This window comes from Elephas maximus, chromosome 9 (assembly GCF_024166365.1).
Source record: "Elephas maximus indicus isolate mEleMax1 chromosome 9, mEleMax1 primary haplotype, whole genome shotgun sequence".
In the NCBI taxonomy this organism is placed as follows: Eukaryota; Metazoa; Chordata; class Mammalia; order Proboscidea; family Elephantidae; genus Elephas; species Elephas maximus.
This window is the reverse complement of record NC_064827.1, coordinates 34,383,833-34,400,923: the sequence shown is the minus strand read 5'-3', so window position 1 is coordinate 34,400,923 and position 17,091 is coordinate 34,383,833. Positions and strand designations below refer to the sequence as shown.

At 37.7% G+C, this 17,091-nt stretch overlaps 1 protein-coding gene across 2 annotated transcripts; it reads left to right on the top strand.

The window, feature by feature from the left end:
* Window positions 1-13,904: 13,904 nt before the first annotated feature.
* IZUMO3 (IZUMO family member 3) lies at window positions 13,905-16,345 on the top strand. Of its 2 annotated transcripts, XM_049896952.1 has the most exons (7): window positions 13,905-14,136; window positions 14,274-14,348; window positions 14,498-14,587; window positions 14,793-14,810; window positions 15,271-15,351; window positions 15,812-15,899; window positions 16,207-16,345. In XM_049896952.1, the coding sequence occupies exons 1-7, from the start codon at window positions 13,905-13,907 to the stop codon at window positions 16,343-16,345; spliced, it is 723 nt and encodes a 240-aa protein (XP_049752909.1). The 2 variants fall into 2 exon arrangements, with proteins under 2 accessions (XP_049752909.1, XP_049752910.1); XM_049896953.1 differs by lacking the exon at window positions 14,793-14,810.
* Window positions 16,346-17,091: the final 746 nt, after the last annotated feature.

Sequence of the window (17,091 nt, the reverse complement as noted above, 5' to 3'; positions counted from 1 at the left end):
CTCTTCAGACACCATGCAAGTAAGAAGAGAGAGAAATATTTAAAATCTTGAAAGAAAAAAAAAATCATCAACATGGAATTTTGTATCTAGCAAAACTGCCCTTCCAAAGTGAAGAAGAAATAAAGACTTTCTCTGACAAACAAAATTTTAGATAATGTCACCACTAGACCTGCCTTGCAAAAAATGCTAAAAGAAGTTCTTCAGGAAGAATGAAAATTACATGGGTCAGAAACTAAAATGTACATAAAGAAAAAAAGAGCATTAAACCCACACAAAAAAGCTAAGATATACATAAAGAAAAAAAGAGCATTAGAGAAGAAATAAATGAAGGTAAAACAAAATCTTTTATTTGTCTTATTCTTAATTGATCTAACAGATTATAATTTGTTAAAAATAATAATATCAATACACTGGGTGATTTTAGCTCATGGATAAGAGAAACAAATGACAGCACTGTAACAAGGGTCAAGATGGAGAATTTAGAATACCCTATTTACACCAGCCATGAAATGGTACAGTGCTGTTTGAAAGTGGACTTAGATTAGTTGCAAATGGATATTTAAAATTCTCGGGCAACCACTCAAAAATTTTTAAAATGTATTATTATATGCTAAAAAAAACATATGCTAAGGGAAGAAATAAAATGGAACCATAAAAAATGCTCAATTAAAACCAGAGAAGGCAAAAAAAAAAAAAAAAAGAGTGAAAGAATAAAAAAGGAAACATAGAACAAGGCCATCATATAAAGTTTCAAACTGCCAACATTTTAGTTAGCAGCCAAGCTCTTAACCACTGTGTCACTAACTCACTGAAAAATACTGTTACTGTAGAATTGATTTTGACTCACAGTGACCCTATAGGACAGAGTAGAACTGTCCCCATAGGGTTTCCAAGGAGTGCCTGGTGGATTCAAACTGCTGACCTTTTGGTCAGCAGCCATAGCTCTTAACCACTATACTACCAGGGTTTCCACTGTGTCACTAGGCCTCTTCATATATAAAAAAAATGAAGAGGCCTAGTCTGTGTCAATAATCACTTTAAATGAGACACTGTCCGAGTGGATAAGAAAGAATGATTAAACTATATGTTGTCTACAAGAATTCCTCTTTAAGTATAAAGACACAAACTAAAGGTAAAATGATAAAGATATACCTGCTAACCTTAATCAAAAGAGGCTAAAGTAGCTATATTAGTTTTAAAAAAAGCAGATTTTGGAGTGAGAAAAACTGTCAGGGATAAAGAGGGACATTATATAATAACAAAGGTAACACTTCTGCAAGAAAACACAGCAATCCTCAATGTGTATGTGTTTAGCAACAACAACAACAAAAAAAAACTGAACATCAAAATGTATAAGGTAAAACTGATAGAACTGTAAGGAGGAATAGATAAATCCACAATTAGTGCTGGAGACTTCAACACCCCTGTATCTGTAACTGACAGATCTGGGAGGCAGAAAATCAATAAGGATAGAGCTAAACTGAAGAGCACCATCAATTAACTGGACCTGATTGACACCCATAGAATATTTCATCCAACAACAACAAAACATTCTTTTCAACTTCATATGTGAAACAGTCACCAAGACAGACCACATTCTGCGACATATAATGGACCTTAAAGATTTTGTCATTATTTTTATAGTTGTTAGCTGCTGTCTAGTTGGCCCGATTCTTGGCGATCACATGCACAGTGCAATGAAATGTTGCCCAGTCCTGCACCATCCTTGTGATTGATTGCGAACTGCAGGTTTTCACTGGCTGATTTTTCAGAAGTAGATTGCCAGGACTTTCCTCCTAATCTGTCTTAGTCCAGAAGCTCCACTAAAACCTGTTCAGCATCATAGCAACATGCAAGTACCAATCTAACAGAGAGGTGGTGGCTGAATACAAGGTGGACTGGCCAGGAATCAGACACAGGTTCCCACCTAGAAGGCAAGAATTCTACAACTGAACAACCACTGCCCCTTAACAATTTTAAAAGAATACCAATCATGTAAAGTATGATCTCATACTACAATGAAATTAAACTAGAAGTCAACAACGGAAAGATAACTGGAAAATACCAAAACATTTGGAGATTAAACAGTACACATCTAAATAATATGTGATGAAAGAAGAAATCTGAAAAGAAATTTTAAAATATTTTTTACCAAATGAATATGAAAATTCAATTTATCAAATTTGTGGTATGCAGAGAAACCAGTAGTTCGGTAGAAATCTACAGCACTGCATGCACATATTAGAAGAAAAGAAAGATCTAAAATCAATAATCTAATTTTTCACCTTACAAAATTAGGGGGGAAAATCAAATTATATCCAAAGTAAGCAGAAGAAAATACATAATAAAAATTAGAAGAAATCAATGAAATTTAAAACACTAAAATAATAAAGAAAATCAATGAAACCAAAAGATGGTCCTTTGAAAATACCAATAAAATTTATAAACCTCTAGCCAGGCTAACCAAGAAATAAAAAAAGAAAGAGAAAATACAAACAACTAATATATGAAATGAAAGAAAAAAATCACTAATAACTCCATGGGCATTAAAAGGATAATAAAAGAATATTATTAACAAATCTATGCTTCCACATCTGATAACTTAGATGAAATTGGTCAATTCATTGAGAGACACGAGCTACCAAAACACAGACAAGGAAAACAGATCATCTGAATAAAACTTTATCTATTAAAAAAATTAAATCAATAATTAATAACCTTCCAAAACAAAAAGCACCAGACTCAGATAGTATCATTGGTGAATTCTATCAAACATTTTATGAAAAAATGATACCAATTCTCTATAATCCCTTGTGGAAGGGATTACAGAAGCAGAGGGAACAGTTTTTAATTCATTCTATGAAGCCATCATCAACCTAATATCAAAACTAGACAAAGACAGTACAAGAAAAAAAAATTAAAGACTAATATCTCCTATGAAACCCTGGTGGCATAGTGGTTAAGGGTTCAGCTGCTAATCAAAAGGTCGGCAGTTCAAATCCACCAGGAGCACCTTGGAAACCCTGTTGGACAGTTCTACTCTGTCCTATAGGGTCGCTATGAGTCAAAATCGATTCATACAGGTTTGAGTAATACAGCTTTTTTTTTTTAAATCTCCTAAACATAGACGCACAAATTGCCGACAAAATATCAAATTGAATCTAACAGTGTATAAAAACGATTATATATCACAAGCAAGTGAGATTTATTCCAGGTACACAAGGCTAGTTTGGCATTCAAAAATCAATAATGTAAATAAATGAACAAACTAAAGAAGAAAAATCACATGATAAAAACTACCAGCAAACTAGGAATAGAGGTCAACTTCTTCGACTTGATAAAGAACATCTAGAAAAATACCACCAGAATGCTCCTTAGAAACAAGGATGGGAAGACTACGTCTCAAATACTTTAGACATGTTATCATGAGGGATCAGTCCCTGGAAAGGACATGATGCTTGGTAAAGTAGAGCGTCAGCAAAAAAGAGGAAGACCCTCAACAAGATGGGTTGACACAGTGGCTACAACAATGGACTCAAGCATAACAACGATTGTAAGGATGGTGCAGGACTGGGCAGTGTTTTGTTCTGTTGTACATGGGGTCACTGTGAGTCAGAATTGACTTGATAGCACCTAACAACAACAACAACCAAGCGTCATAGTTAATGGTGAGAAAATAGATACTTTCCACCTAAGATCAGGAACAAGGCAAGGATGCCCCCTTTCACCACTCCTATTCAACAATGTACATTGAAATGTGATCATTACACTATTGTTTTCCAGATAGCTCTTCTTCCCCAAAGCTCAAATAAATTACATTTAAGAAATTCAGGAGGCAGGTCCAAGATGGTAGAGTAGTCAGAAGCTTCCAGTGGTCCCTCTGACAACAAAGACCCACAAAAACAAGTGAATTGATTATATATGACAATCTAGGAGCCCTGAACATCAAAGGCAAAACTGAGGAATGGGATTGAGTGGCAAAGGGAGGGAGAGATAGTTCAGAAGCAGCGAGGAGTTGTCAGATCTGACCAGTGAGAACCAGCACCCTGTAGGCCAGATGGCTGGCGTGAGCAGTGAGGCAAGCAGTGGCATTTGGGATGCATTTTCCACATTGGGAGAGACTGAAAGACAGAGAGTCTTCTCAACCCTTCAGAACCAATGAGAAGCGGCCCTCAATTGGCAAAAGATAAGTATATGCATCTAATCTACTGTGTGAATCAAAAGTCATCCCATTTTGGAAGAATCTCTCTCCCATTTATCTGCTCCTGCCCTGTTCTGCACTGGTCCCAGGTTGGCTTCAGCGATTGTCACTTCCCCTGGGCAGGATATAGGGCCCGTCACATGCTCTGAGCCATCTCTCAGCCTGTGTATTCCTTCCATCTTCTTTTTTTTTTTTTTATTAACTTTTATTGAGCTTCAAGTGAACGTTTACAAATCAAGTCAGTCTGTCACATATAAGTTTACATACATCTTACTCCGTACTCCCACTTGCTCTCCCCCTAATGAGTCAGCCCTTCCAGTCTCTCCTTTCGTGACAATTTTGCCAGCTTCCCTCTCTCTCTATCCTCCCATCCCCCCTCCAGACAGGAGATGCCAACACAATCTCAAGTGTCCACCTGATATAATTAGCTCACTCTTCATCAGCATCTCTCTCCCACCCACTGTCCAGTCCCTTTCATGTCTGATGAGTTGTCTTCGGGGATGGTTCCTGTCCTGTGCCAACAGAAGGTCTGGGGACCATGGCCGCCGGGATTCCTCTAGTCTCAGTCAGGCCATTAAGTATTCCATCTTCTTTTGATGCTTCCTGCGTTGTTTAATATTTTCCCCATTGAATCCTCCACTATTGCAACTCGAGGCTTGAATTTTTCCTTCAGTTCTTTCAGCTTGAGAAACGTCGAGCATGTTCTTCCCTTTTGGTTTTCTATCTCCAGTTCTTTGCACATGTCATTATAATACTTTACTTTGTCTTCTCAAGAGGCCCTTTGAAATCTTCTGTTCAGTTCTTTTACTTCATCAATTCTTCCTTTTGCTTTAGCTGCTCAACACTCAAGAGCAAGTTTCAGAGTCTCTCTGACATCCATCTCGGTCTTTTCTTTCTTTCCTGTCTTTTCAATGACCTCTTGCTTTCTTCGTGGATGATGTCCTTGATGTCATTCCACAACTCTTCTGGTCTTTGGTCACCAGTGTTCAATGCGTCAAATCTATTCTTCAGATGGTCTCTAAATTCAGGTGGGATATACTCAAGGTCATATTTTGGCTCTCGTGGACTTGCTCTGATTTTCTTCAGTTTCAGCTTGAACTTGCATATGAGTAATTGATGGTCTGTTCCATAGTTGGCCCCTGGCCTTTTTCTGACTGATGATATTGAGCTTTTCCATCATCTCTTTCCACAAATGTAGTGAATTTGATTTCTGTGTGTTCCATCTGGCAAGGTCCATGTGTACGGTCACCATTTATGTTGGTGAAAGAAGGTATTTGCAATGAAGAAGTTGTTGGTCTTGCAAAATTCTATCATTCAATCTTCGGCATTGTTTCTATCACCAAGGCCATATCTTCCAACTACTCATCCTTCTTCGTTTCCAACTCTTGAATTCCAACCACCAGTAATTATCAATGCATCTTGATTGCATGTTCGATCAATTTCAGACTGCAGCAGGTGATAAAAAGCTCCCATTTCTTCATCTTTGGCACTAGGGTTTGGTGTGTAAATTTGAATAATAGTCGTATTAACTGGTCTTCCTTGTAGGCGTATGGATATTATCCTATCACCGACAGCGTTGTACTTCAGGATAGATCTTGAAACTTTCTTTTTGACTATGAATGCAACACCATTCCTCTTCAAGTTGTCATTCCCAGCATAGTAGACTATATGATTGTCTGATTCAAAATGGCCAATGTCAGTCCATTTCAGCTCACTAATGCCTAGGATATCAATGTTTATGCGTTCCATTTCATTTTTGATGATTTCCAATTTTCCTAGATTCATACTTCGTACATTCCAGATTCCAATTATTAATGGATGTTTGCAGCCGTTTCTTCTCATTTTGAGTCATGCCACATCAGCAAATGAAGGTCCAGAAAGCTTTACTCCATCCATGTCATTAAGGTTGACTCTACTTTGAGGAGGCAGCTCTTCCCCAGTCATCTTTTGAGTGCCTTCCAACCTGGGGGGCTCATCTTCCAGCACTATATCAGACAATGTTCCACTGCTATTTATAAGGTTTTCACTGGCGAATGCTTTTCAGAAGTAGACTGGTCCTTCTTCCTAGTCTGTCTTAGTCTGGAAGCTCAGCTGAAACATGTCCTCCATGGGTGACTCTGCTGGTATCTGAATACCAGTGGCATAGCTTCCAGCATCACAGCAACACACAAGCCCCCACAGTACAACAAACTGACAGACACATGGGGGAGGGAGGCATAACCATAATAAATATTTATGCAACAAATGACAGGGCTCCAAAATACATAAAACAAACTCTAACAGCACTGAAAAGAGAGATAGACAGCTCCATGATAATAGTAGGAGACTTCAACATACTACTTTTGGTGAAGGACAGAACATCCAGAAAAAAGCTCAACAAAGATGCAGGAGATCTAAATCCCACAATCAACCAACTTGATCTCATAGACATATACAGAACACACCACTCAACAGCTGCCAAGTATAATTTCTTTTCCAACACACATGGAACATTCTCCAGAATAGACCACATATTAGGCCACAGGATTCAAAGCATCAAAATATTAAAAAATATCTTTTCTAAGCATAAAACTATAAAAGTAGAAATCAATAACAGAAAAAGCAAGGAAAGAAAATCAAACACAGGGAAACTAAACAACACTTTGCTCAAAAACTACTGGGTTATAGAAGAAATTAAGGACAGAATAAAGAAATTCACAGGATCAAAGGAGAATGAATGCACATTCTCCCACAACCTTTGGGACACAGCAAAAGCAGTGCTCAGAGGTCAATTTATAGCAATAAATGTACACATACAAAAAGAAAAAAGGGCCAAAATCAAAGAACTATCCCTAAAACCTGAACAAATAGAGAGCAGCAAAAGAAGCCCTCAGGTACCAGAAGGAAGTAAATAATAAAAATTGAAGCAGAATTAGATGAAATATAAAATAGAAAAATAATTGGAAAGAGTTAGCAAGTCCAAAAGCTGGTTCTTTGAAAAGATTAACAAAATCGATAAACCACTGGCCAAACTTACAAAAGAAAAACAGGAGATGAAGCAAAAAACCTCAGAAAGAAATGAGATGGGCAATATCACAAAAAACTCAACAAAAATTAAAAGAATCATAACAGAATATTATAAAATATTGTACCCTAACAAATTTGAAAACTTAGAGGAAATGAACAAATTTCTAGAAACACACTACCTACCTAAACTAAGTCCAACAGAAATAGAACTAAATAAACCTATAACAAAAGAAGAGATTGAAAAGGTAATTAAAAAACTCCCTAATACAACAAAAACCCTGGCCCTGACGGTTTCACAGGGGAATTCCACCAAACTTTCAGAGAAGAGTTAACTACACTACTACTAAAGGTATTTCAGAGCATAGAAAAGGATGTAATACTACCAAACTCATTGTATGAAGCCATCATGATCCAGACACCAAAACCAAGAAAAAACACCACAAAAAAAAATTACAAACCAATATCCTTCTTTAACACAGACACAAAAATCCTCAACAAAATTCTAGCCAATAGAATTCAAGAACATATCAAAAAAATAATTCACCATGACCAAGTGGGATTCATATCAGGTATGCAGAGATGGTTCAACATTAGAAAAACAATCAATGTAAGCCATCACATAAATAAAAGACAAGAACAACATGATCTTATCAATTGATTCAGAAAAGGCATTTGACAAAGTCCAACACCGATTCATGATAAAAAAAACTCTCAGCAAAACAGGAATAGAAGGGAAATTCCTCAACATAATAAAAGGCATTTACAAAAAGCCAACAGCAACATCATCCTAACTGGAGAGAGTCTGATAGCATTGCCCGTGAGAATGGGAACCAGGCAAGGATGACCTTTATCACCACTCTTATTCAACACTGTGCTGGAGGTCCTAGGCAGAGCAATTAGGCTAGACAAAGAAATAAAGGGCATCCAAATTGGTAAGGAAGAAATAAAAGTATCTCTTTTTGCAAATGATATGATCTTATAATAGAAGATTTCAGCAAATTATAAGGATACATGAAAAACATACAAAAACCAGGTGGATTCCTCCCCACCAACAAAGAGAACTTTGAAGAGGAAATCATCAAATCAAGAACATTTACAACAGCCCCCAAGAAGATAAAATGCTTAGGAATAAATCTAACAAGAGACATAAAAGACCTATACAAAGAAAACTACAAACCACTTGTTAAAGAAACCAAAAGAGACCTCATAAGTGAAAAAACATACCTTGCTCATGTATAGAAGACTCAACTTTGTGAACATGTCAATTCTACCAAAAGCTATCTACAGATACAATGCAATCCCAATCCAAACTCCAATGGCTTTTTTTTTAATGAGATGGAGAAGCAAATCATCAACTTCACATGGAAAGGGAAGAGGCTCCATAGGAGTAAAGCGTTGCTGAAGAAGAAGAAAAAAGTAGGAAGCCTCATACTACCTGATTTTAGAATCCATTATACTGGTAGACAAAACAGCCTGGTACTGGTACAACAACAGATATACAGACCAATGGAACAGAATTGAGAATCCAGACCTAAATTTATCCACCTATGAGCAGCTGATATTTGACAAAGGCCCAAAGTCCGTTAATTGGTGAAAGGACAGTCTCTTTAACAAATGTTGCTGGCATAACTGGATATCCATCTGCAAAAAAATGAAACAAGGCCCATACCTCATATCATGCACAAAAACTAATTCAAAATGGATCAAAGACAAATATAAAATCTAAAATGATAAAGATCATGGAAGAAAAAGTACAGACAACACTAAAAAAATTTAAAAAACACTAGGCACCCTAGTACATGGCACAAACAGAATACAAAACATTACTAACGATGCATAAACACAAGATGAGAAGCTAGACACCTGGGAGCTCCTAAAAATCAAACACTTATGCTCATCAAAAGACTTCATCAAAAGAGTAAAAAAATCTACAGACTGGGAAAAAAAACTTTGGCTATGACAAAGCCAATCAGAGTCTAATAATGTAAAATCTGCAAGATACTGTAAAACCTCAATGACAAAAAAACAAATAACCTAATTAAAAAATGTGGCAAAGGATATGAACAGACACTTCACCAAAGAAGACATTCAGGTGGCTAACAGATACATGAGGAAATATTCAAGATCATTAGCCATTACAGAAATGCAAATCAAAACTACAATGAGACACCATCTCACCCCAACAAGGCTAGAATTAATCCAAAAAACACAAAATAATAAATGTTGGAGAGGTTGTGGAGAGATTGGAACACTTATACACTGCTAGTGGGAATGTACAATAGTACAACCACTTTGGAAATCAATTCTATTATTCTTTAAAAAGCTAGAAATAGAACTACCATATGATCCAGCAATTCCATTCCTTGGAATATATCCTAGAGATATAAGAGCCTTCACAATAACAGATATATGCACAACCATGTTCACTGCAGCATTGTTTACAACAGCAAAAGATGGACACAACCAAGGTGCCCATCAACAGATGAATGGATAAATGAATTATAAATTAATTTATTCATGAATTATAAATGAATTATTCACACAATGGAATATTTTGCAAAAATAAAGAATGACGAATCCATGAAACATCTCATAACATGGAGGAATCTGGAAGGCATTATGCTGATTGAAATTAGTTGCAAAAGAAAAAATACTGTATGAGACCACTATCATAAGAATTCAAGAAATGGTTTAAACAGAGAGGAAAACATTCTTTGATGCTTACGAGGGTGGGGAGGGAGGGAGAGGGATATTCACTAGCTACATAGTAGATAAGAATCATCTTAGGTGACGGGAAGGACAACATACAATACAGGGGAAGTCAGCACAACTGGACTAGACCAAAAGCTAAGAAGCTTCCTGAATACAACCAAACACTTCAAGGGACACAGTAGCAGGGGTACGGGCTTGTGGAACATGGTTTCAGGGGACATTTAGGTCATTTGACATAACAAAATTTATTAAGAAAAGGTTCTGCATCCCACTTTGGTGAGTGGCAACTGGGGTCTTAAAAGCTAGTGAGAGGCCATCTAAGATACATCAATTTGACCCAACCCACCTGGAGCAAAGGAGAATGAAGAATACCAAAGACACAAGGAAAACTTTAGCCCGAGAGACAGAAAGGGCCACAGAAACTCCATCAGCCTGAGACCAGAAGAACTAGATGGTGCCCAGCTACCACCAACAACAGCCCTGACAGGGAACACAACACAGAGGCCCTGACGGAGCAGGAGAAAAGTAGCATTCAGAACTTGAATTCTAATAAAAAGATCAGACTTAATGGTCTGATTGAGACTGGAGGGACCCTGGAAAATATGGCCCTCAGACTCTCTGTTAGCCCAGAACTGAAATCATTCCTGAAGCCAACTCTGTAGACAAAGATTAGGCTGAAGTATTAGACATAAAATGATACTCATGAAGAGTGCTTCTTAGCTCAAGCAGACACACAAGACAAATCGGCAGCTCCTCTCCAGAGGTGAGATGAGAAGGCAAAAAGGGACAGGAGCTGGTTGAATGGACATGGGAAATCTAGGGTAGAAAGGAGGAGTGTGCTGTCACATTATAGGGATAGCAACTAGGGTCACATAACAATGTGTGTATAAATTTTTGTATGAGAAAGTAATGAACTGTAAACTTTCCCTTAAAGTACAATAAAAAAAAGTTGAAAAAAAAAGAAAAATTCAAAGGACTATATAATTTTTTTTTATACAATGATAATTGTGGTTATTTTCTTACATGTTATACATTCCATCATCAGTAGTTTCAGAATATACTCTCTAAAGATTCCTGACCATTACTGGGTTCTCATTCATCACCATACATTTGTTAACTGTTGTTTCTCCCTCCATCTAGCCTCTCTGTAAGAAATTTCTCCGGACTTGGTTAGTGCTGCTGTTTTCCCATACATTTATGTGTGGATCTTTGTTTTTACCATTAGCACACTGTGTTATTTTTTACTCCATGAAAGTGAGGGAGATCTCCACCACTGATTTCCCCTTTACATGTTACCTTCAATTAGAAGCTCTGCTTGTCTTATTAGGAAATGGCTTACCTTTTTCCAGCTTTTCTAAGAATATCTAAAAGCCAAAGTATTTTTTCTCTCCTCTTGAAAAAGCCTGTATTGCGAATTAAACTGGGAGGCTGAGGTAAGGATAAAAATGGTAGATGGGCCACCAGGTCTGGGTCAAGATAATGGATCATGGAATGAGGTAGAATTATTCAGTATTGGCCAAGCATTCTCTTTACACTATCCATTCCAAAAGCAAGTGTGTGTATTATTGACTGAAAATATCTTACCTGTAACTTATATCTTCTCTTGAAGAACACTTTGTCCTCAGTCCTGGCCACTGGCCCATCAAGTTTCTTAGCCCCCTTGGCCACCAACTTTGGATTCTAGTACTAAGTCAACCCCATTAGTTCATGTGCTTTTAGATCTCATCATGTGAAAACTCTTTAGGGTATCATCTAAAGATAAAATCACCTACCCAAGGGAATATAAAATCAGTGGAGAGACACTGATTTTAAGCCCTAAATCAAGGCACATCCAAGGATTTTAATTAGCCTTCCATCTCTTGATTTATCAAATTCCCAGAGACTATCTTCTGTATTATACTAGAAAATGGTTGTTGAAAGCAAGTGGCTGAAGTATATAGAATTTGGAATCAGACAATATGAGTTATTCTATAACTACTAAGTTATTTTGATGGGAAGGATTGTTTTACATCTATGAGTCTATGTTTTATCTGTACAATGGAGAAGATAATCTCTCAAAATGTTGTGACATAAGGATTTGCAATAATGCATTGAAATGTTTAGCACAATATTTGTCACATACCAAAAAAAAAAAAAAAATCCAGATTCAAACTGCAGATCTTTTGGTTAGCATCCTGAGCTCTTAACCACAGCATCACCAGGGCTCCATGTGTCACATACTAAACCCACCAAACCCACTGCCATCAAGTCAATTCCAACTCATATCAACCCTACAGGACAGAGCAGAACTTCCCCACAGAGTTTTCAAGGAGCAGCTGGTAGATTCAAACCATTGACCTCTGGTTAGCAGCCTGAGCTCTTAACCACTGAGCCACTAGGGCTCCATTTGTCACATGATAAACCCACCAAACCCACTGCCATTGAGTCAATCCCGATTCATAGTGACACCACAGGATTTCTGAAGTTGCAACTCTCTACAGAAGCAGACTGCCACATCTTCTCCTGTGGAGCCGCTGGTGGTTTCAAACTGCCAACCTTTATTTAGCAGTCGATCACTTTAACCACTGCACCACCAGGGCTCCTTATTTGTCACATAGTGAGCATATAATTAATGGTAAAAAAAAATTTCCCTCACAACCTCCCACACCATGACTATCCCTCACCTGAGGTCTAAATTGTACCACTATCCCTTTAGGAATCCAGACTTTCTTGGCTTTCAGAAGGTCATTGTCATACACTATATTAGAAAATAGGTAACCCATGCTCTGAAAACTCTGCAAAGCAGCCATAATTTCCACCAAATAACAGAGAACATTCTTTTACAAAGGCCCTTAAACTGAAGGCAGTGCATGTTTTTTTGGCTGATTTCCCAGTAGTGGGCCTTAGACGATAGCCTATGATAACTGTGGTTATATTCTTATACATTAAATACTCCATCATCATTATTTTCTGAACATGCCCTCTAAAAGTTCTCACTCATCCTCATATATTCCTAAACTGTTGTTTCTAGTCTCCTAGCTCCAGTCTCTCTGTAAGAAGAAAGACAGAAAATGGTCACACAGCAAGGCTAGATAAATCACCCTACAAAGGTAGCCAAAATTTCTGGAAAAAAATATTAAAATTATCAATTATTATATATTATATTAATTTATCAATTATATGTTCCTTAATTCCCAACTGTTCTGCTACCAATAGGGACTGGGACTCCAAGGCACTCTGGGTCTTTTTTACTTCTTCTGTAAAAGTAAACTTTGGGTTAAACAATCTCTAATATCCTACATGATCTCTTTTATCATGCATCTTGTTATATTTCACCTTGAGCTCTTCCACAATACTTGATCGTGTGGTGTTCTCACTCTCCCATCTGTTTGATAATTCACAATAATATCCAGATCAGTAAGAATCCAAGCACTTCCTGTTCTTACATTCAGATGTGAGGAAAGGCAAATCAAAGTCTTAGTCCTTCTGCTCTTTCCATTCTCTCATCTTGCCAAGAAATTAAAATTTCTGAGGGCATTCCATTGAGAAGACAGGTTGTGGAGGTTACTGAAGGCTGGGAAGGCTTTGGAACTTTCACGAAAGATGAGTAAATAGCACTCCAATGGTCAGGAAGGGTGTAAGAATCTACTTAAGGATACAAGAAAGGAAGTGCTAAAGAAACACTTTCTCTGAGACATCTTCCTACAGAGAACCCTGCTTTTGTGAGCTCAAGACTTCTCTCCTCATTGTGTTCTACGCTCAGAACTCAGGTATCTGCTCCCCAGCTGGCAGTTCCCTGTCTCTGGAATGAAGGATAAAAGTCAGAAAACCTCTTAAGATTCTTAGGAAAATGAGATTGCTTAAAAGTGGGATGGGAACAGAGGGAGCGGTGGAGTCAGACTCTCTAGTACAAGGCTCTCATTCCTGGATTTTTGAAGGAAAAGGAACTAAGTGAACCAGTTGCCAAGACAACCTGCTGTTCGGGAGTGGGGTTCGGGGCAAGGAGATGGGTGACTTGTGGTTACTCTTTCTCCTGTCCCTATCCCTACTGGCTTTCCATGGGGTCAAAGGCTGTCTGGAATGTGATCCCAAATTCATAGAGGATATTAGGACCTTGATAGAAAATATGGTACCCCCAGAAGTCCCTGGCCGAAATTATCTGCTTGAACGGCAGATTAAGGAGATGACCCATATAAGCTCCAAGTTCTCCCACAGGGACAAGATGCTTCGGGTGTTGGGTGAGGGATGCTTGAGCCCCCGAGAGTTCTGGAAGTTGAAGGGAGAAGGGAGGCAGGGAAGCGAGCACCTGGGTCCACAAAATTTCCTCCACAGATGTAATTATCCTCTCACATGTACCTTTCCCCTTCCTCTCTAGATGTGCAAAATGTTGTCAACTTGAGATCATGGCTGATACAGCAATTTGAGACACTGGGAGAGGGAACATGGAAAGGTGAAGTACTGTTAACAATGTTAAAAATTTGTATTGCCCAATCAAGTATGTGGAAAGTTGACTGGGGAAGGCAAGGCAAAGCAACTAGGATTAAATTCTGAAGGCAAGGGCCATCCCTGCTTTCTGATGCTCCTTCCACTCCCTCTTAGGTGCCTTTATCCTTCAAGGCAAGCTTCTCGAAATCCGGCAAAACCTGGAATCCAAAATGAAAGAAACATTAAAGACCTTCTCTGAAGTTGGTAATAAAAGATGCCTATCTAGAAACACTGGAGGAATAGGAAATTAGGGGTGAGAGGAGGAATGTAGTTTCACGTTAGGATGAATTTAGAATGGGTGAAAGGGTTGTTGGAACTAAGTGGATAACTAAATAAGGGCTATTTTGGTGTAAACATGGTAATATGTACGTTGACGGGAGCTCATTACAACTTTCTGATTCTCTTCTAGCTTGTTCTGAAGATTGCAGTGAGTACAGTACATTTGATGCCTTGAGGTTTCAGCCCATATTTTCCCATTTCCTTTGCTCTATATGACCCTATCTCTCCTACCTGTCATGTTCAGACCCCAATTCCTAGGGTTGTGGTTATAAGAGGAAATGCCAGTAACTGACAATGAAATCTAGCTTATGAAGTCTTGGACATCCCAGAGATTTTGAAGGTGTTCAGAAGCCTCTTAATGTATAATTTACAAACTATTATTCCAATAAAAGCTAAGTCATATTTTCCACATCTTCCCCCAGAGATCTGACTTGCATTACACAAGGTTTTGACTCATCAAGAATCTTGATTATTAGCGGAATGAGAAATTAACAGCAATGTGACCTTATGAGTCCTGAGGATGCCTGAGATCTAATCTATACTTGATGTCTGAACTAAGGAGCCTTAATGGCATGGCCCCCATCTGACTATCTTCCCCTCTTTCTCAGTTGTGACTGAAGGTCCCGTTCTTGATTGTTGGACCTGTCTTCGTATCACCACCCATTGCTTCCGAGGGGAGTATTGTGGAGGTAATAAAGATTGTGGTATGACAGATTGAAGGTCCAGGGATCAAGGGAGTGGGTTGTTCATTGATTTATTCAACAAATATTTGTTGAGCACCTTCTACGTGCCCATAATTGCAGGTCACTCTAATGGTATTTGTTTTGTTTTAAAACACTAAAATACTAGGCAAAATTTGTACCAGTATGAATAACTTGGCACTAGGCCAATTTTGAAGAGCTGAGACATGAAAAGGTTAGAGGCTGGAGCAGCAGCGGAGAAATTAGGCTAGGGGCAGCAAGGGCAAAAATGTCACAGAGCCTAGGTTTCTTAGAATAATAAAGGGCAGAATAACCAGGGAAGAGTAATAAAAGTGGTAAACAGGGAAAACTGTTTGAGGTTAAAAGAGTCCTCTATTCTGTATGTAGGTCTCAAGTTATTATTTGTCTTCTCCAAAACTCTCTTTTTTCTTCTTTCTCTTTCCAAAAGATGATTCAAGGAAGGCTGAGAGTCGAGAGATAGCGCTATTTCTGATATTGCTGACAGAAGCTGTAGTACTGGGAAGCACTTTGTTACTGTGAGTTCTCTGCCCTCCACTCAAACACTGAGTCAAGCATACTTTTGGCAAAGAGACTGCCCAATATCCTCTATCAATGTAAATAAGGGTAAAGGAGTCCATGCAAAATATGCCTATGATAGACAAATATAAAATGGATAAAAGTTTGATGGGATAGCAGTTGGGACATAAAGAGAAGGAATGATGAAACACGAGGAGAACTTTTACAAGAAATATCCAAAACTGAAGGACAAAACAACTGTATAATTGTTTTAAAGAATTGGGATACTGATCTTGAAGCTGGAATTATCTTCTTTCTCTACTCTAGATTCCATATTTGTGTGTCTCATCGGAGGAAGATGAAAGCAATACGAAGATCACTAAAGAAATACTTGGAGAAGAAACTTGAAGAATTAATGGGGATGGCAGAAGAGAAGAAAAGGAAAGATTTTGGGACCAGAAAATAAATACATAGACACAGACAGGAGGTCTTTCATGAATCTCTTAAGTGTTTGCTCATGGAAGAAAACTGGGAATCAAGCCATTTTGTGGTCATAAATCCACAGTATTTTAGAACTGGGTAGAATATAAAATTTATCTTAGTGAAGATCCTCATTGGTATATGAGGCAATAGAAGTAATGAGAGAGTATATCCCTACTTAATGATACTTTTATATATAAGAGATATTGTTACAGAACTGGGATATCTGACATGAAAGTTATATGTAGTTTGAAATGTAATAAATGTGACAATGTGGTTATAAAAATTTGTTTATATACAAGTAGTTAAAGTCCATATTTTCCCCATCCTCGAAAGCAAAAAGTTGTACAGATCTTTTAAGTTTTGCCAGTCTGATAAACATATCTGTGAGTAAGACTGTCTTTTCACATGATTCAGTGCCATTTGAACTGACTCTAAATTGAGTTGTATATTCATATGTTCTGCTAATTTTTATTTCGATTGTTTTTTTTTATTTGTAATTATAAAGAGGTACTTCCATAACATAGACGTTAATTCTATTATCTCCCTTGCAGGTACTTTTGGTTTATTTTTCCAAATATATTTTTTGTCTACTGAGTATTTAAGATGTTGTTTGAGCTACCTACCTACCTACCTACCTATTTCTACTTCTAGGTCCATTATTTTTGCACAGTCATCTTATGTCTATCCACTTAACAAACTTTCTTAATTATATTTTTTAAACTAGAGTTT

Coding starts and splice junctions, on each gene's coding strand:
- IZUMO3 (XM_049896952.1), top strand. CDS start 13,905: ATGGGTGACTTGTGGTTACTCTTTCTCCTGTCCCTATCCCTACTGGCT. Junction 14,349..14,497: donor GGGAGAGGGAACATGGAAAG/GTGAAGTACTGT, acceptor ACTCCCTCTTAG/GTGCCTTTATCCTTCAAGGC. Junction 15,900..16,206: donor CTGGGAAGCACTTTGTTACT/GTGAGTTCTCTG, acceptor TCTCTACTCTAG/ATTCCATATTTGTGTGTCTC.